The following is a 21,536-nucleotide window of genomic DNA, read 5'->3' on the forward strand; positions in this document are numbered from 1 at the left end:
GAATTTGCCCTTTGGAAACAATGCAAAGCAAAGGGAAAATCTCTCGGAGGAAGTTGGCATCGCTTGCATTATTATGGCAGCATTATTTATAACAGGTTATACGCAACAGTAAATTATTATCTCATAGAGGCCGGCCACGTGATGAAATATTACATAGTCTTAAAAGGACTTTAAGGTTCTGACATAATGTTGAGTGAAAAAAGCAGATGTAAAACCCTTTAATGTTGTAAAATTATGAGGGAAAAGACTGGGAATACACAAAGATTAAAATAAGCTCCTGTTCTTTTCTGGTTTCCAGACTTTTCTAACTCAGTCGGAAGTATGTTGAAGCCTCCGAGCCCAGTCGGTCAGATGGCAGGCTCGGAGTCAGAGCACACTGTCCGGCCGGTCGGTTTCCTGACGTTTCTTTAAAGAATGTAGTATATCGTTCAGATATACTACATGAAGCTTTGAACTACAACCTGCTGCTTTGGCTTGAGTGAACAGGTAGGACTGGACAGGGGAAGGGAAGAAAGAATCTGTCCTTTCCTTATTATCTCACATTTTAAATAAAGCCAAAATCACAGCCACATAGACCTCCAGAGTCACACCCTGCCTTTCTCATCAGCGGCACTGAGTACTTTTCCTAGGACACCTGTTTTGAATTCAAGACACACAGTAACCTTCATCTAATCCAGTTCTGAATCCAACACCTCAGGTATGTCACTGCAAGTTCTTCCTGTAAGGAGGGCATAACATGCTCCCGGCACAACAAGGCTGACCAGTGAACAACTTCTTGGTGAACAGGGGAAATCGGGCTGGGTCCTGCAATATTTGGAGTCCAACTGTTCCTTCTTAAAACTCTGGCCCTAAGACACCTCATAAAAAGTCTGTAGATGTCCCATAATTTAGCATTAACTTCTTTTCTAAAATAGGGTGTAAAGGAATGAACTGTCAGCAGAAGATAACGTTCCACTCTGGCGCTGCTTCTGCTCAAGAAAGCCAAAACCAGCTGGTCGGCCGATGCACGCAAAGGACAGGGACAGCATGATTTCATTTGCCAAAAGCGGGGCTCACATTATGACATTCGAGGATGAAGTCATCTTTATTCCTATCGTTGCACCACTAGAAGCTCCTCGTGGGGCAGATAACATTATTTACTGTTGGCATAGCGCCACCACCTGAAGATAAACTAATTCAAGGCCACTCCATGTCCTTTCTAATTCTATCTGCTCTAATTTGATTTACTTGATTAAATTATTTTATGTGCGCAATTTTAGAGGTACCTTTTATTCCCCTTCGGAGAACAAATTATCACAGAAAATTATGAGAAGATGTCTCTGTAACCCTAACATAACAAGGACGATGCTAAACAAATATGGAATGCACATGTGTATTCTAATTTTCTCTGGCCTTGCCTCCATGTCTGGAATGAGGAGGGAGAACAATGCATGGAAAGCTCCCGGCGTACTGGCTGGAAGACCCTGAGAGCTCACTGGTTCTCTAGCCCTGGACGAGTCGGGCAGCATCAGCCCCACCACGAGAATGGAAAGCTGAAGCCCACGGTCAGTCAGGGGTGAACGGAAGTCCAGAACCCAGGTATAACAGAGGAAATCCAGGCGAAAAGCTGCCTCATGATCTTCCACACAGGAAAAAGAAAACGAAATTCTCCTAAAAAAAAAAATTACTCCATTATCACTCCCCTAAAAATTCTTTGACATTTTTAATAATACAGCATGTTTATAATATTCCAGACTTGTCTCGAAAAATCTAAAATCTTCTAAGGTTAGGAAAGATTCTACTGCCAGGTGATACAGGAACAGATAATGGCAACAAAACTAACAGTGTATGCTAACCCTGTTCTGGGCAGTACGTGATTAAACCATTTTATTCTCACAACAACCTTAGAGCGATTATTATTGTTATTTTCCTGATGAGGATCCTGAGGCAGCACAGAGAGATTGAGTCACTTGCCCGAAGATCGGCAGTGAAGAGGTGGCAAGGCCAGGATCCCAACACGGCAGTCGCTTTACCGCTGTGCTCTGCGGCCTCTCACAGCTTAAGTTCGCCCGAGGGGAAGCCAAGGTCAGCTCCCCTCTGAAACACCGCTGAACACACCCTCTATTAGGGGAACACAGGGAACGGGGCTGCCTCAGAAACATGACTTGGTGGTCCCAGGGGATGAAAAAACACTGGCCACAACTGTCCTCACGAGTTCTCCCCAAATTTTATTCTTGATAGTGAATGAAGTTAAGAGGCAACACTAATAAATAAAACGCCAAAAGGTCCTGGCAAATAGAACTTTCTTTGCTACAGAATGGCTGGGAAATGAGGGGGGAACCACTGAATGGCTGACTGCCTCTGCCCAGCATAAAGGAACACATGAAGGAACAGAGCATGTGGAATCTTCTACTTCAGAGGGCTGCCTGCCCAGAAAATCAAAGCATCACTGACCTAAGCTTGCCCCAGTCTTACACTTCTTTCAGATTCTATTTCCCTAAAATTTCTGTTTTTAATTTAGAAGAATTCTTAAAAGTCATTTAAGTTCAAAACTAAAAAAAAAAAAAAAAAGTCCAAGCGGATATCTTCGGCATAGCACCTATTATCTTGCCTCAAAAAACCCCTGAACTTCCACTAAGCCCAGGGATCGCTTAAGGAAGGTCATTTTCCCCCAGACTTCTCTTTAATCAACAGATAATTTCTTGAGTAACTACTACAGTCAAAACAGACGCTTGACTCATTCACTCTCCGTCACTGCTAGTGCCCAGCTGGGTCTGAGAGGCTCAGAGGGGTTTCCCATAAAGGAAAACTCAGACTGGAAAAGCGGCCAGAAAGTGAAAGTCATCTACGTATCCTGGGATTGAACCCTAGGCAAAGGATGCCTCCCCAAGCTACTAAGAGCTATGGGTCTCCTGGTCAAATTCTTACAGAGCGCTTTCTACTTGTAAGCGTGTGAGAAACTACACAGTTCTGTATTTGTTTGCAGCAGCCTGGGATAATGAAGTGAGCAAGTGCTGAACTAGGTAAAGAAAGAGCTAAGTGCTAAGCCCTGGCTTTGACCCTAACTTCCTAGACGCCCTTAAGCTCTCCCTTCCTGGGCCTCCAGTTTCTTCTCAAAATCTAACATCCTACAATCAAGATTTCCCCAAAACCACAAAAAAGTATATATTTGTTTTAAACCCCATGATCATATGAGTCTCCTTGATGGTCCAGCCGGAGCACTCAGTGGCGAACAGGTGGTTATAAGTGAACACAAAAGGAAGTATACCCACATTTGCCAGTTTCCACATCATGAAAGACACGTGTTAACAGATGAACCGCCCTTCCCCCAGCTTGGGGAAGGCAGCCCTGACATAATAGGGCTTGACGACAGCTGGAGAGTTAGGTGCAAAATAAGGGTCCCTAAGTGGCGAGGGCTATGGAGTCAATGAGAACAGTTTCACTGGGGTATGCAGAATTCTCTGCTGCTGAGCAGTGGCTACCAAAGAGGCAGACAGTGAAAATAACATGGATTTTAAAAGCAACCTTCATGATCATTTCCCTAAAGATCACATAATAAGTTCTGAATAACATAAAAATTCCTTTCTCATAGCAGCCTTCTGATAGAACCATTTGACGAGATGGCCGAATATCTTCCTGAATTCCCAGACACCAGAATCCATTCTGGGGCAGGTCAAATCCACCCATCCCTACGGTCCTCACCCTACTCTCCCTGCCTCTTAAAATGCAGTTAGATCCTCGTCGCATATATCAATATACAAAAGATTTATGAAAAAAAACTACATCCAGTCTGTACATTTATAAAATCACGAAAACTAACAAGACTTTGGTAGTTCCTCTCTACTCTAATCCTTATGGAAACAGAAAATCTGGAAAACTGATGGGAAACAAAGCTGTGATCGTTGTCAAAGTCTTGCAAGATTTCTAATCATCTCAAACAATCTCCCAGGATACACCTCTGGGTCTGAAGCGGGAAATAACCAATGTCAAGCCTAGGTTAGAAGTCCAGAGAACTCAGCCAGGGGTAGAGCTGATGGGAGCTACTGTTATTGGTAAAAATAAGTGACATCTCCCAAGAATCCTGGGCTAAGTGCCTTTGTTTACATGATCTTTTATAATCCCCACAAGAACACCACGAAAAAGGAACTGTTATTATGCTCCTTTTACAGATGGGGAAGTGGAGGCTGAGCAGTGAAGGAACTCAGTAAAGAGCAGAGCCAAAGAGAAGGCAATCCTGCTACACACAAGTTCAGCACACCTCCCGGGCCCCATCCTGCCTCCAACTTCCTCTGCCTGAGGGTGTGAGCGCAAGGTCTCTGGCTCACGCACTCTCTGCTCAGGTGGCCTTCTTGTCAGTGTCTGGTTACCACTTCCCACGCCACCGGCAAACCACTGACTGACAGATGGGAGAAACCATCCCAGACAGTCTCAGGGGCTACACGACCTGCTCCAAGCAGGTCGGCTGGGAGTCCCCAGCAGACCTTTGTCATAACCATTGAGGTAATGCCTCCCAAACCCAAATGTACACTATGCCGGCACACAGTCCACCTAAGTACAAATGGAGACCAACCCTTTTGGCGTAGGAGAACGGGAATAATTAGCTGGCTTCAGGGCACTGAGGGTATAAACAGATGTATACTATCCCTCCTGCTCAGAAGATGTTAAAACGTTTCCCAAATATTGAGCCATCTATTTTCACAAGGTGCCATAATCACCACCAAATTCTCCTTAGTATTAAGGAATATAAGTAAAGTTTTGCAGCCAGAGGCCGACAAGTTGAAGGTTTCCCAGAGGTTGATCACAGTTCTCTACCATCTGATTTGAAATTTTAAAAAATTATCAGCTGAAACGAACACATGGTTCTCACTTACCCTTTCTATCTCTTGGAGGTACAGAAGTGCAATGTCCCCTGCTTTCTCATAACAGGTGATGACATCCTGTTCCCGGTCCACATGGAGATTACTGGTAGAAGAGGAAATAGGCAACTTCTCTAAACTAAGTCCTAAAAAAGGAATCAAACACAAAAACTAAGTGAGTCGCACAGTCTGCAAGTGGAAGGGGCCAGAGAAATTTTCTGAGGCTTAATTTTTTGAAATATTGCTCTAGAGGGCTAGAAAATGGACCCAGGATGTGATAAACAGTCAGAGAAACTGTCAGACAAACTGTCCTCTGCTCTCTCTCTTTGAGGACAAAATGGAACATCAAAATGGAGCACCAAAAAGAACATCCATAAGCCATAGATGAAAGAGGCCCCTAAAAACACACAAAGCACCATTTGATTTTGATATTCAGGTACACGGCTTGATCAGGTACTTCACTGTGACCCCACTCAGACCTAACCAGCTTCTCAATCAATCATGTCCCAAGGTCTTTAAAGAATTTTTAAAGGTAAGTAAAGATAGGCTCACAGCACAATACTAGCTGAAGAATATTTTCTATCCCAAAATGTACACTTAACCTATTGAACATAAAAAAAAAAAAATTTAAATGCTCTCAAGAGGCTTGGTTACTAGGAAAATCTTCCAACTCACAGCCTTAGAGGCTGGAGTAACCGTAACGCCACAGACCTCCTTCTCAGTTCTAAGCTAAGGAAACACCCAGAACTTTGCTTTATGGGCATTTCCTCAGAGATGGAGGACATACTCTGTGCCAAGAGAGGTTTCAGGGCTGGGAGGTATGAAAGCAAAGGCTGAAAAAAAAAATAACAGTGCTGAGAGAGGCGGCTGTGGCTTGAACCCAGCACCGACCTCTGCCCCTGTGCTGGGCAACCAGCCTGTGGGGAGGATCACCAGTTCCCCTTCACACACGAGGGCTTCTGCTGCTTCAGGTGCCCTGGGGCACATGGACACACATGTCCCACACGTTCCATTCCATGGAAAAGTGTGAGAAGGGTCACTATTGACACGGTGTGCAAGTGGAAGTGGCCAGAGAAATTCCCCGGACAACCCACCCATTCTACAGATGAAGAAGCCGAGGTCCGCCGTGGCAGATTTTGTGGCTTGCCCCAAATCTGACGGTTAAAGGCACAACTGGAATCAGAACCCAGGCCTTCACCCTCCCAAACAACACCCCTCAAGTTAGTTACTGTTTTCAGAGTGGACACCACTACAGAGAGGGGCTCAGACACACTACGCATCGGAAAGTGGCCCACCACCTCACGTGCATCACTTTGAGAATGGCCTCGTCCAAGTTACTCAGAAACAGCGGAGTCCCTCCAGGCTGTAGAAAGCCATGGGAGATGGTCGTACTGCATGGGAGCCAGGAGAAACCACCCCTGCTCACGAGGACCCGACGACTGAGGACAGGGCACCTGGGAGCTCAGGTTAGCACTCTGTCATAGGAGGTGAAGCTCGCCAAAGATTTTGAGATTTTTTAACAGCCTTATTGAGGTAAAAATGGCAAGTAACAAACCACTTTTTTTTTTTTCAGTGTTTCGCCATGATGTGGTTTTGTTGTTATTTTATTTTATTTCATTTTATTTTTATCAACTGAAGTCCATAGTTTAGGTTAGGGTTCACCCTTTGTGTTCTGCAGTTCTATGAGCTTTAACAAATGTTCTGACAATGTAAAGGATCCATCACTACTGCATCGTACAAAATAGATCCGCTGCCTTGAAAATGTCCCGCGCTTCTCCTGTTCATCCTTACACCCCTCCTTCCGAACCCCTGGTAACTACTAATCTTTTTACTGTCTCTACGGTTCTGCCTTCTTCAGAACCTCATATAGTTGCAGTCATACAGTATGTAACCTTTCTAGACTGGCTTCCTTCACTTAGCAAGGTGCATTTACGGTCCCTCCATATCTTTTTGTGGCCTGATAGCTCATTTCTTTTTGTTGCTAAATCATATTCCACTGATCTATTAATCTATAAAAAGGCACCTCCGTCACTTGCAAGTTTCGGCAATTATGAACGAAGCTGCTACAAACATTCGCGTGCAGGTCTCTGTGTGAGCGTCGTTTTCAACTCCACTGGGTAAGTACCAAGCAGCACAATTGGATATGTTGGTAAGAATATGTTGGTAAGAAGTAGCTAAATATGTATATTTTATTTACAAATCGATTGTGTCGTTCCAAGGCTTCTACATCCCCGCTGACCATCTATCTACTTGTCCTGTCATTTAGTGAAACGAGAATTGATGTCTCGAGCCTGTCACCGAACATAAATCTACTTCAAATGATATTATACCACTTTGCATATTGTGTACCTCCTTTACAATTGCATATTTCCATTTCTCTCTCGCCAGTCTATCTTCTTCTTATATACCCTTTACTTTTACATAAGTTAATAATCCCACCCGCCATGGTTATTATTTTTGTAGAAATAGCCAAATATCTTTTAAAGACATTTAAACAATAAGCAAAAATTCACAGAGTCATTGATACAGTTACGGTTTCCAAAACTCTTCATTCCTCTGTGTGGATTCATATTTCCTCTTGGTATCATTTTCCTCCTACCTAAAGGGATTCCTTTAACTTTTCTTAAAGTGCAGATCGGCTAATGATGATTTCTTTCAGTCATTGTATGCCTGAAAAAGGCTTTATTTCTGAGAGATACTTTCATTGGGTATGGAATGCGGGGCTGGCAGTTTGCTCTCTCCCTTCTCCTAACCCCCCACCCACTCTAAAGGCATTGCTCTAATGTATTCTCACTTGCATGGTTTCTGACCATAAATCTGCCATAACCTTTAAGTTTGTTCATCTGTGTGTAATGTGTCTTTTCTTCTGGCTGCTTTTAAGATTTTTCTTTTATCACTGGTTGTGAGCAATTTGAATTTATGAAGTGCTCTGATTTAGTTTTCTCCATGTTTCTTATGTTAAGACTTCACTGACCTTCCTAGATCTAAGGATTTACAGTTTTTATAAAATTTAAAAAATGCTCAGCTATTATTTCTTCAAAATTTTTTTGTTACTCTCCTCCCTTCTTAGGAGATGCCAATTATACACATATTAGGCCACTCGAAGTTATACCGCACGCACTTTCCACTTTAAAAAAGTTGTCCTATTTTATTTTGCATGGTTTCTACTGTTATATCTTCAAGCTCACTAATTTTTCCTTCAATGTCTAATCTGTATTTAATCACATCCAGTGTATTTTTCATCTCAGACATTGTTTTTATCTCTGGAAATTTGATTTAGGTCTATTTTTAAATTCTATGTCACTACTAAACTTTTTGAATACAAGAAATACAGTTATAATAATGTTTTAATGTCCCTCTAGTCTCAGGAGCTCAATATTCATTCCCTTTCCATTTAGAGCCAAAGCTGTTCATGCAGTTACAATAAAAAAAGAAAATCACCAAGCAGCCTCTTCGGTGTGAACTCTGTTACAACATCTTGAAATTTCCTTTGAAGGAGAATAGAAGATACACTGAATAAATTCACCACTTGATAGGACAGCACCAGAACCACTCAAAAGCAAGCACTTGATCGGAGCTTCTGAAATGTGCTTTAAGTGCTCATTTATGCAAAATTAAAACCACCAGAACACAACCAAAAGAGACAAATTGTTTCATAACCTGCTGTCTACTGTATAAGAAGCAATCAAACAATGTGCAAGTTGATATCAGGGGTTTAATATAGAGAAAACAAAGTCTGGCCCTTTGTAACACTGCAGGCTGGATTCTGACCATTAATACCCGTGAAGATGACCAAGGCCCCCAGCAACCTGCCAAGCCCACTGAATCAAAGACAAGCCAAATCCAGCTCAATACAGTATGGCTCTCATCTGCATTTTGAGTTCTGAAATATTGAAACAGTCATCTCGGGCTGCAATCTATGGCCATGCATAGTCGGTACGAATATTAAAACCAGTGTTACACAACTTAATCCTCTGCAGTAGGAAGAAACTGGTGTTTTCTGTGGGTTCGTGTTCTACTTAGGCAGCTATGTGGACACTCAAGGTCGGCTGGTAAACGGGTCCCCAGCAAGGAGTCCGTTCTTGGGTAGGAGGGTCTTCATGGTCGATATCGTTCCTTTCCTCCTCCCAAATGCTGTGTGTTCATTCCATGTGCTACTGGGCACATCTCAGAGCAACAGCAGAGTCTTGATTCACCACAGTGAATTTGTGGCTATGCAGCTCAGTTTCAGAATATTCCATTCTCTGTCAGAAGCTGCCTACAGGACCTCTGGACTGGACTATAAAATTTCAAGTGTCTGGGATCAGACCAACCCTGCTTGAGAAGCAGAGTCCTGAGGTTATGGCCCAAACTGGCCCTCATTAAAATGTCAGGTGACACTTTGTCAGTTTAGAAAGCTTTCATCAATAATGTTTTTAGCTACTTTCTTTTTTTCCAGAGATCTGCATGACCAAAAAAAAAAAAAAAAAAAAAAAAAAAAAAAAGAACAGACTGGATAAATAACTAGTGTGACAGTGATACCCAATGAACATCTGAATAAGATCTACATCACAGCGCAAAATCAAAGCTGTGTACAAAAAGGGTAAAAATTCAGTGCTTTATAATGAATCATCAAGGCCAAATTCAAAGCATGGGCGAAAAAAGTGGCTGACCACATGCTGTGATTTATAGAAAGCTGAGTAGCCACTGGACCCAAAATTTATCTCCCTGCCACAGGAGGGAATTCCCACAGATAGACTCACTTCCGGATGGTCTTTTCTAAGAAGGGTGACACATTTTAAATAAGTTAGTGATAAGAAAATCATTTAGATCATACTTGACTGCTTTTGAAGCTCATCCATGTTGATTTGCCTATTTGGTCCTCCTGTTCAATAGGTACTACCCTCCTTCCGACAATGTGGAAAAAGAAACCGTCAGAAAAGTTAAGCGACTTGCCTAAGGTCTGTGCAGGGGCTGGAACTGGAAATTGTAAGGGAGCCAGGAGCTGGGGCCAATGTATCCTGTCCCAGGTAATATTCTAAGAGGAAACTGCTGCTGAGCCTGATGCAGGGTGGAGTGTCAAAGGCAAAGATACTCTACAGATGCCAGTGAAACCTCACAGTGGGGGAGCACGAGGCAGCTGGGGAGAAGGCTGAGGACCCTGGACACTTTAAAAGCTCAAGTGTGCTCGGCCTCTGAACTGCTCTCCTGAGGTGTGACTTACAGGACACAATAGAGCAAACTGAACTCTGCCCTTCGTTTCCTTCCACATCAAGGTCTTGTCATCTCTAAAAGGCAGCTCTGCATTATTTCCCCAAGGGCTGTCCATCCACGGAGGTTTGACTGAAAAAGTGGAGAGCTCCGTGTCTCAGTGCCAAAATATCCAGTGATCACTGAGGGGTTAACACCCTAAATTCTTTCTGAGCTAGGGACGTGATAACTGCATGTAAGATGGAACAGTTTCAAAAATAATAAAGGTTCATTTATCAAGGCCCTATTCAGCTCCAGCGCTACGCCCTGGGTTCGACAGGCACCATTTATAATCCCCACAGCCACCCTGCAGGGAAGGTGTTAACAGCGCCTTATAGATAAGATTGAACTTAGGGCTCCACAGCTAGGAAATGATAATGCCAAGTTTTGACACCTGGCCTGACTACAAGACCCTGCTCACAATAGCCTGTGTCTCAGTGAGCCTTGGACAATATAGTCAGTGTCTGATAACAGCAATGATAATAAAAATGAGTTTCGAATTGTAAAGGCGTAGAAATCAAAGTCCAGAGCCATAGGGCAGTGATTTTTTCTTCCACCAAGAGCTGCATCACCCCAGGCAACTCCCTGGATGGGGCCTCCCATTCCTCACCTGTATCATGAAGGGCCCAACTACCTGAGCTGTATAACTTTAGAAGACTAGCAGTCAGAACAAATACTCTGATTGTTTAAATCGCTTTAAAATGAGCAGAGAATTAATTTCGCATGAAGTTCTGCAACACAATAAAAGGCTATAAAATATAATGATATGAAATATAGTGCCATATCAGGCACTGCTGCCTCATTTCTCTTAACCGCATCTCTGGAGCCCAGCCTGGGGACAGGTACGGCCAGAGGCTTTGGGGCAACATGACCCGCAAGCGGCACTTATGATACCGTGATGACCCAGCCCCGTGGTATAAACTTCAAAGGCCATAAGCCAATTTCCAGAGATCTCGATTTCCAAAGCTGAAATGAAACTCAGGGGAAGAGATTTAAGATCCTCCCAGCAGAGTCCTGGCAAAGACGGCCCCAGAGCCGGTCCTGTGTTCACACCTGCAGCGTGGCCGCGCTCCCACGGTGTCAGGTACAGCGACAAGCCCCTGTGCAGGCGTAGGGAGGAGACAGCTGATGGAAACCACCAGGTGCTGCGGGGAGCTTCTGTGATTTCTGGGGTCTCTGGGCCGGAATCCATGCTGACCCCTTCAGGGTGGTTTTTGAAATTGCTGTTTTCCTTCCAGGGTCACCATATTCTTCTTAGGTGTGCACGTACACACACACACACACACACACACACACACACACACACACACACACTCACTCATAGAAGAGGAGGATGCCAGGCCCTAAATTAGACATTCCCTTGCTAGAGCAGATGATCTTTCAGTGTCCCCTCCATAATTCTGTGAGCAAATGAGATGCTAACTCAACCTGAAACGTTCACTAAAGGAGAGTTTGCAATTTGAATGTATGCTCTTTAAGTCTCTGCTTAGTAACCACATCATAGTAATAACAACACGCGTGAGTGCTAGCGACACGCCTGACACTGTTCTGACAGTTTGACATAATTTTTCTAACCTTCGCATATATGAGAGAAGATTCCCTGTCGTCCCTGCGTTAGAGAGGAGGGAACTGGGGCTCTGAGCTGTTAAGTGACTCACCCAGGATTATACAACTAGCAGATGGCAGAACCAGAACGCCAACCAGACACGGACTCGCAGGGTCTTGCACTTACGTTGTGCTCTCTCCCATCTCTGACTCGTCTGTCTTTACTCGTAAAACAGTGCTGTGTGGCGGCTAAGAATGGGGGCCTGACTCCCTCATCCCTAATCCGCAGCTGACTTTATATGCAGAATGCTTTGTGCTTAGAACAGTACCTGGCACACAGGAAGGATGAAAAAAACTATCATGATTGTTCCTTACATCATTATTATCTAGGCAACAGTAGGCTGGAAGGCCTCCAAGTGGGAGCACCTCGTTCATTCATTATGTTATTTTTATATATTTTTTAATAAGTTTTATTGAGATACGCACATACTACAAAATTCACCTGCTTAAAGTGTACGATTCAGTGATTGTAATATATTCACATAGTTGTGGGAACATCACACTAATTCCAGAGTATTTTCATCACCTCTAAAAGAAATCCCATGGCCATCAGCAGTTACTCCATCCCACCCTCCTTCCAGATCCTGGCAACTACGAATCTACTTTCTGTCTCTACAGGCTTGCTTATTCCAGTTATTTCATAGAAACGGAATCAAACAACATGTGACCTTTTGCACCTGGCTTCTTTCACTTTGTATGTTTTCAAGGTTGGTACCTGTTGTAGCAGATACCAAAACTTCACTCCTTTAAAAAAAAAAAAAATGAGGTAAAATTCATATAACATAAAATTAACCATTTTAAAATGAACGATTAAGTGGTATTTATTACATACATAATATTTTATAATCTCCATCTCTATCTAGTTCCAAGCACTTCATTCCTTTTTTATTGCTGAATAATATTCCATTGTATGGATGTAATACATTTTATTTATCCCTTCATCAGTTGATAAACATTTGGGTTATTTAAACTTTTTGGATTATAAAGAATGTTGCTATGAATATCCACGTACTGGTTTTTATATAGACATATGCTTCCAGTTCTCCTGGATATATACCTAGAATGAAATTGGTAGGTCATGTGGTAATCTTATGTTTTATTATTTTTAATCTATGAGCTTAAAATCACATCTATTATCTAACTGCCAAACTGCTAGGTAAAATATTAAGAAGTGAGAATATGTGGATTTTTGAGTAGACAGACCTGGATTCAAACCCTTGCTTCTCCATTTACTAGCTCAAGCAAATGAGAATAACAGCACTTGCTCCGATCGATTATTATGAGGCTTAACTCAGTGCCTGGCACACAATAAGCATGCACTCGATAAATAGTGACTACTGTAATTAACAAGACTTTTCTTGGGGACAATGACAATCCAAAATTTTTTTGAGGGGTATCTGAAAAATACAGACAAGCATGGAGAAAATAACAATCACCCACATTCCCACCACTCTGAATTAAGCACAGCTAACATTGTGGCACAGACCCTCAACCTTACTGATACCTAATGCCATGTAAACTTTGGTCTCAGTTCTAGTTTCTTTCCTTAAAAGAATGGACTCATCACCTACAGCCCCTGAATGCCCCAACTACAGCAAACAATGAGAGCTGCCAGTGAAAAGACGTGCCTGTCCTTTCTTCATTCAATAAATCCTCCCTGAGCACCAACTCTGTGCAGTGCTCTGGTGAAGACTGGGCTTCACAGAGCAGGACATGCTCTCTCCCTCAAGAATCTCCACCTCTAGTGGCACGGAAGAGAAAGACATTCTCAAAACAATGTAAAAAGTATACGACCGAGACAGACGTATCACAGAAGAACTAAGAATGAGCACCTCAGTGGACCTTCACCGAAGGCTCCAGACCATCAACTTCCTTTGGGCTATCTGTGTCTCTGCTTGCCTCTAAAGAGAGAACCAATGAGACTATTAACACAACCACCAGTAAATATGAATATGGGTCAGTGGCAGTAAAAGGGCTCTTACTTTTCTTACACCATCTAAATATAAACAGGAAGCTTTGCCTGGCAACCTGAGATGATGAGGGGCTACATATAATGCAGCATCTAGCCTCCCACCATCTGCAGACTTGTTAAATCTAGATGGGAGGGGGCCCGAGAGATCACTGGGTGGAGAGGAACAGCTAGGGCGAGGCTTTACACAGCACATCTCCGCAAGGCCTGGGGCTTCACAGCTCCTCCCACTCTCAGTAACCCTACCCCACATTTTCTAGGTTTTTGCACACAGGCAAAAGGACTCCCCTGGCCCCATCGCTACCACCCATTCCCTCCGCTCACGGACTTTTCTGTAAAACTACTTTTTTCACTGCACCTGAAGGAAATTTAAGGCAGAAAAGAAAGGAAAGAGAGAGAGAGAGAGAGAGAAGAAAAGAAAAAAGGAAAGAAAAGAAAGAGAAAGAAAGAAAGAAAGAAAGAAAGACAGACAAAAGCAGTTTCTCAAGAAAGGAAAATCTGGATCCCCTATCTTCCCTCCTCTTCCCACTCTGCACAGGAGAAAATTCAAGCTCAGAGAGGGGTCATGATTCGCCCAAGGTGACATGGTATTGGCAGAGACAACCTGGAGCCCCGATCCAATGAGCTCACCGAAGAACACAGCCCCCAACAGACTGAAGAATTTTTTGCCAGGGAGGAAGCATTGCCAGCGGTTACTTGTCTGTCCTGCGGCTCCAGGATACCTAGAAGGTCATGGTCCTCAGCAAATATCCAATTCATAAAGGTCAAGATTAGATTCTGTCACTTCAAGACTTGAATATTAACCTGGGCTTCTACAGACCTTAGTACCAGGGATTTTTCAGTCTCTGAAAACTAAGGAGGCCCATCAACTCCTGCTAAACCCTCTACTCCCAGAATACATCCTTGTAATCCTTCCTCTTTTCAAGTGATCAATGTACTGAATGTTTTAATGTACTGAACTGCTGTCATCTCCCGTGGGAGGGTCTGTAAACGTCCTTGCAGAGAACAATAAACACGCCCATCAGCAAGAGGTTCAGCTCCAGGCCTATTAAGAGCCAGCCAGGCCTGCATGTAAACGCCTACAGAAGGCACGGCTTTCTAGAAACGGCCCAAGGCTCCCTTAGGAGGCTCACTGATCCAAAGTTAATAAAGACAGCTGGCAAGTTCATCCTTCTTCTCTGATCCCTGACCTCGTGTGGAACCTCTGAAAGATCCAGATTTCAGGTCCTGCAACTGCTGAGTCCTCCGCCCAGGAAAGGCGGATACCCTAGGCTGGCGGGAGCCGGCAGGGCCCTGGGACGGCTCCGCGCATGCGCGAGCACCCTGCGAGGATGCGCCTCGTGCGCCTCCTGGCGGCGGCGGCCGGCACTCCAGGGACGACCTCGGAGGGCTGCTAGCTGTGAGTCCCGGTCGGTGTGGCCTCACACAGGGCTTTTAGCATGTGACTTGCTCAGAGGCTTTCTATGGAATTCCGGTTTTTGAACGTGCCCAGAGTACCAAAGAACCCTACTGTTTAAGTAAGAAGCTCGAGTGCTGTCTATGCTGTTCAGGGAGAAGTTTTCCAAGACTCTGCTAAGTCCACACCGGTTCTGGGAGCCACTCAAAACAAAGCAAGGCCCCGCGCAGCACCTCAGGGTCCACTCAGCCTCTTTCAGTCCGGCTGTGGTAGTCTCTGCACCTGGGAGTTCCTACAAAAATGACACGCCAGCCTCAATCTATGCAGCAAGCACTTGACAGCAAAACGCGAAAAAACCTGGGCTGAAACGAGGAACCCACCTCTCGCTCCTCTTAAATGCGGAATCGACCCCTTTCTCTCTCATGGGGTTACTGCGAGGGGTAAGGGCATAAAGGGAGTTTAGAAGGATTTTTTTCCATGCTGTAATTACTATTAATGATTTACTGCTATTATTCCCAAGCCTGGCATGATTGTAGGAGCTCAACAAGCCTGAGTTCTCCCTGCCATGCCAGGCTGCATGCAGTGTGCCCTGCAGGGCAGCTGCAAACCTCCGCCTGGTCCCTGGGTCAAGGCACTGGGTGGGGCGTGGGGAGGCCCAGCCCTAGCCCAGCCCAGCGTCCTGCTCTTCTGCACAGTCCCAGCGTGACTGGGGGACAGCCGAGAAAGCCAGCTCTGACACCCTCCTTCACAGAACAGTCTGTGCTCTGCTCCCACCCCCAGAGAGCTCTGAGCTTTCCAAATATGGATACTCTCTTTTATTCTCAAAGCATCAGGAACACTTGGGGGAAGAAAATGAACACCAGACACGGTTTGCAAATGATTTTAGCCAAATGATAGTTGGTAGCAGGGCGAGCACTGTACTAGGAGTCATGAGTCCTGTTTAAAATATTAAACAGCTGTCTTGGACTAGGTGATCTCTTATATCCTGGCCAGCTTTGTATGAGTTCAGGCCCCAAGGAGATCCTAGAAGTAAGGACCGAAATCCTAAGAGTGAAAAACACAGCAGCTAGCGTGCACCATGCAAGGAAAAAAGCTACATTAAAGAGTCACTCACTGGCTTTCAAAGAAAGAGCCACGGAAATGGACTCTTCAGAGCCAAACAACCTGAAAGACAGTCCACAAACTGGGATGATTCAACCTGAAGCTGAGTGTGGGCTGAGAAGAGGCGTTCGAGATAAGAGTCTTTGTTTTCTGTCAGGCCCAAAACAAAATCCGTTTCCATCTAAAATCCAGAGGAATTCAGAATACACTGAAAACATGGTACTTTTGCTTAAACCACTTGTATGTTACTTGGATACAGTTTCTCTTCAAACGTGTTTAAAGAGCCTCTCATCACAAATACCCAGAGGTGGCAGGCACTGTCGCTGGTGCAAATGCAGGGATAGGAAGCGAGCAGCCCCAGAGCCCAGCCCAGAGCAGGCACCAGCCTATTTGCTGATTTAATGAATTAATTGTACAATATAGTTTGAGAGGTGCAAGTGGCAGACGTGAAATAATTCACCAAAAACTGAATGCCAAATCGGATGGTACTAACTATAAATAGAAGTGGATCAGAGGAAGAAGAGAGATTGTAGCGGACAATGGAGTTGGATAGGTTGTCACCGAGGTGTCACTGAGGGTAGACTCCTCACAGAGAAAAGGCGAGGACTCCAAGTTGGAGGGAGAAGACAAGCAGAGGTGGGGACCGAGCCCGGCAGGGGCAAAGGTCAGAGGGTGGGCAAGCTGGCAGGCAGCCTGGAGCAGAGTGTGAGGGGACAGAGCAGGACGCAGCCTCCAAAAGATGGAAGAATGCACAGCCATGCTGAGACTTGTGATGGGGAGCAGGAGGACTTGTCGGGAACCTGAGCTTCGACAATAAGGGGAAAGATGATTTTGGGGGAGAAGAGGTGTCCACTCTCGATTACCTCAGTGTGGATTTTTCCACGGCACATTAAACCTCAGACTGAACAGTCCTGTCACTCAGGCCGCTGTCTACTTACTGCCTTCACCACATTTCAACTTCAACCTACTTAAGAATATAAATCTGCCACAAATATACACAGGCTCATGTTTTAGGCCCTGGGGAAAGCTCTGTGTCATCTGCGTCCCTTCATTACCCCAGAGCTCTGGCAGGCACTCTGCCTATGGGTAGAGAGTTCCCCTGTTACACGCTAGGGCCTCACCGGGCTCCGGGCTCCAGGCTCAGTCCTTGCCTTCCTCCCTCTCTGTGGTCCTCTGAGTGAGCTTCAGCCACTCCTAGGTTGTAACCAAATCTATACAGTCAATTCCTGAATCCTGACCAACGAACCAATAGCCTAGAGACCCTGAGCTGAGCTGCAGCCCCAGAAGTAGAACGGTTCCCTGGACATGCCCCCTTGTGGTCATAGAGGTATCGTCATGTTCAACTCCAACTCAGCATCTTCCCCAAATCCTCCAAGGAAAATTGGCTCCTCCTCCGGTGAGCCTTACCTGGTTTAACTGCATCATTACCTGCCTAGTTAGCGAAGCTAAAAATCTCACAGTCATCTAGATTCCTCCTTCAACCACCTTCCCACACCAATTCCCCCCAAAAACTACTGCAATCCAGGCTTTTGCAATATCTGTCAGGATCCAGCTAGGACAAAAGAATCACTCTAGTTTTAACGTCTAGAATTGTCTACATAAGGGATAAAACAGATGAGAAGCCAAAGAGGATGGTATGGCATCCCAGAATTCTGCAACAGCCAGAGGCCACTAGCTTCCCTCTGGCTGGAAGGGACAGAGGGAGGAGGTGGAGTTGCAAGAGCCCAGAAGTCGGGCCTCTTGGGTGGGACACAGAACGCAGGGAAGCTCCCTAGTGGGAGCTGAAACCATAGAGGAAGGTTTGTCTGACTGAAGCTGAAGCAACTGAAGAGATGCAATTGCTGTCAACGGTGCTGCCTGAGGCAGAGAAAGAGAAATACCCTGGCTTCCCTCCCTTCTCTCTCTAATTTCCTGTCAGCGCTTCCTGTTAGCCAAACCCAGGCAGAAACTTACTGATTTGGGCACCTCACAAACAGCCTGCATAAGTCAAGCCCCCTGAAATGCAGAACAACGGAGGAGAGGGACCCAAAGCCAGCTCACCTCTCCAACTAGTCTCCTTCCTTCCAATCTTTAATTCCTTCTCATCTATTCTCCAACCTGTGCCAGAAAGATCTTTCTTGCTTAGAAATTTAATTAAGCCTTCCCTCCTTCTTAAAACCTGGCAGTGGCTGGCAGTTCCCTGGCAGGACAAAGCAAGACTCATCCACCAGGCTGATTTTATCAGTCAATCGCAAACATATTAAGCGCTGCTTCCCTTGACTGGACTGAGTTTATAACTCGGGGTAAGCGGCGACTCAGGGTATCGCTGTAGAAGAAAATAAGACTCTTCCTCAAAGTCATCCACCCCAAACCCGTTAACTAGCTAAATATCATTCCTTTCCGACCGGGATTATTTGCCAAAATTGAGAAGCTCAGGGTTCTAGTGAAAAGATGCCGTGCAGAAGAAAATGGAGAACAAGTAAAGGCTATTAAAATCTATTAAAGCAGTAGAGTAACAACAGATTGAATTAGTAATCAAAAAACTTCCTATGAAGAAAAGCCCGGGCTCAGGATCGGGTGGCTTACTGGTGAATCCTACCAAAGTTTTAAAAAAAATTAACACTGATCCTTCACAAACTCTTCCAAAAAGTAGACGAGGTGAAGTACATTTTACGACTCACTCTATGACACCAGTATTACCTTGATACCCACACCTGACAAAGACCTCACAAGAAAATTATGCCAATATCCATTATGAATATAGATGTAAAATTTCTCAATAAAATATTAGCGTACCAAACCCAGCAACATATAAAAAGGATTATGTACCATGACCAAGTGGGATTTATCCCAGGAATGCAAGGCTGGTTTAACATATGAATATCAATCAATGTAATATACCATGTTAGAAAAAATAAAGCATAAAAATTACGTTATTATCTCAGTAGAAAAAGCATTTAAGGAAATTTAACACCCTTTCATGATAAAAACACTCAACAAACTAGAAATAGGGAAGAACTCCAACCTGATAAGGGCCATTTATGAAATACCCGCAGCTAACATCGCACTTACTGGTGAAAGACTGGAAACATTTCCCCTAAGACGAAGATCTCCGCTCTGGTCGCTTCCATCCTACATGACACTGGGGGCTCTAACCAATGCAATCGGGCAACAAAAAGAAAGAAAAGGCATCTGGACTAGAGAGAAAAAATAAATGTATTCTATTTACAGATGACATAATCTTATATGTAGAAAACCCTAAAGAATCCACAAAAAAATTATTGGGACTAATAAAAGAGTTCGTCAAGGCTGCAGGATAAAAGATTAATATAACAAAAATCAGTTGTATTTTCTATACACTATCAGTGGACAATTTAAAAATGAATTTAAGAAAACAATTTCACTATGATAGCATCAAAAAGAATAAATATTTAGGAATAAATCTAACAAAAGGAATGTTAAGACCTATACATCAAAAAGTGAAAATCATTTTTGAAAGAAACTAAGGAAGACATCCCACATTCAAGAACTGGAAGACCTAATACTGATATGGTAATATTCCTCAGATTGATATACAGATTCAGCGTAATCCTTATCAAATTCCCAGCAAGCTTTTTTGGTTTTTTTTTTGTTTTTTTTTTTCACAGTAATTGATCATTTGATCCTTAAATTTATATGGAAATATAAGGGACCCATAAAAGCCAAAACAATATTTTTAAAAAAGAACAAAGTTGGAAGACTCATACTTCTCAATCTCAAAATTTATTACAGAGCTACACTAATAAAGACAGTGTAGTATTAGCACAAGGATATAGAGAAATGAAATAGAATTGAGAGCCTGGATATAAACCCCTGCATGCATGTTCACTTGACTTCAACAAAGGTGTCAAAACAATTCAATGGGGGAAAAAATAATCTTTTCAACAAATGGTCCTGTAACAACTAGGTATGTAAAAGAATTAAGTTAGACCTCTACCTCACACTATATACAAAAATTAACTCAAAGTAGATCATAAATCTACATGTAAGACTTAAAACTCCAAAACTCTTTAAAAAAAAAACTAGAAGTAAATCTTTGTGGGTGTTCATTAGGCAATAGTTTCTTAGCTACAATGCCAAGAACACAAAAACAACAAAAGAAAAAAAACTGAACTTACTCAAAATTTAAAACGTTTGTGTTTCAAAGGTCACCATCAAAAAAGTAAAATGACAATTCACAGAGTGGGAGAAAATATTTTAAAAACACATATCTGTAAAGGGACTTGTATCTAAAATATGTAAAGAACTAGTACAACTCGATAATGAAAAGACAAATTACCCGATTAAAAAATGGACACAAGATCTGAATAGACATATCTCCAAGAAGACACACAAATGGCCAATAAGCACCTGAAAAATTGTTCAACATCATTTGCCATTAGGGAAACACAAATAAAAACCACAATGACGGACCACTTCACACACACTAGGGTGGGTATAATAAAAAAAAAAAAAACAGATAATGCAGCGACGATGAGGATGTGGAAAAACTGGAACCACCGGGGTAGAGCAGCTGCTTTGAAAAACAGTTTGCAGTTCCTTAAAAAGTTAAACACAAAAATGTGATGAAAAAAACTTTTTAAAAGAAGTTAAACACAGAGTTATCACATGACCCAGTAGTTCCACTCCTAAGTATATACACCCAAGAGAAAGGAAAATGGATATCCACTCCAAATTCTGTACACAAATGTTCATAGCAGCATTATTGATAATAGCCAAGAAGCAGAAACAACGCCATGCCCGTCAACTGATTCATACGTTAACAGAATAGACACAATGTGGTATATCATTCGGCCATAAAAAGATATGACACAAGCTGCGACATGTGAAAACGTTAAGCTAAGTGAAAGATGCCAGACACAAAACATCACATATTACACGATTTTGTATATATAATGTTTCTAGAAGAGGCAAATCGTAGAGACAGAAAGCAGACTAGTGGCTGACGAGGGCCAAGAGACATTAATCAGGTAATGGAAATGGCTGTTAATGAGTATAGGTTTCTTTCCGGGGTGAGGAAAACGCTCTCAAATCGATTACGGTGATGGTGGCACAAGTCTGAATATACTAACAACCAGTGAACCGTACACCGTAAAACGTATATTGTGGTATGTGACTATGTGACTATCTCAATAAAGCTGTTTTTAAAAAGCTATAGAGCACATTTGTAATATGAAAAACGGAAACAATAGATGTTCCATGGGCAAAAATATCTATAAGGCACATCACTGTGCAGTCATTAAAAACTGTGTTCAAAAACACTAAACGACATGGAAAAATAATTGTACATACACGTATACACATATAATGGAAAGCAGAATATAAAATAGCATATATAGGATTATCCATACTAAATATTATATAAGTATATATATTTTATATA

The 21,536-nt window shown here is 43.2% G+C and overlaps 1 protein-coding gene across 1 annotated transcript in view; it reads right to left on the reverse strand.

The window, feature by feature from the left end:
• The window catches only part of TTC7B (tetratricopeptide repeat domain 7B), a 209,615-nt gene that overhangs the window by 180,341 nt on the left and 7,738 nt on the right, over window positions 1-21,536 (reverse strand). The window contains exon 3 of the mRNA XM_025042114.1: window positions 4,851-4,981. Within this exon, the coding sequence (XP_024897882.1) occupies window positions 4,851-4,981 (131 nt within the window). The remainder of the gene's footprint in view (window positions 1-4,850; window positions 4,982-21,536) is intronic.

The sequence above is a fragment of the Pteropus alecto genome, unplaced genomic scaffold, assembly GCF_000325575.1.
Source record: "Pteropus alecto unplaced genomic scaffold, ASM32557v1 scaffold8, whole genome shotgun sequence".
Classification (NCBI taxonomy): domain Eukaryota; kingdom Metazoa; phylum Chordata; class Mammalia; order Chiroptera; family Pteropodidae; genus Pteropus; species Pteropus alecto.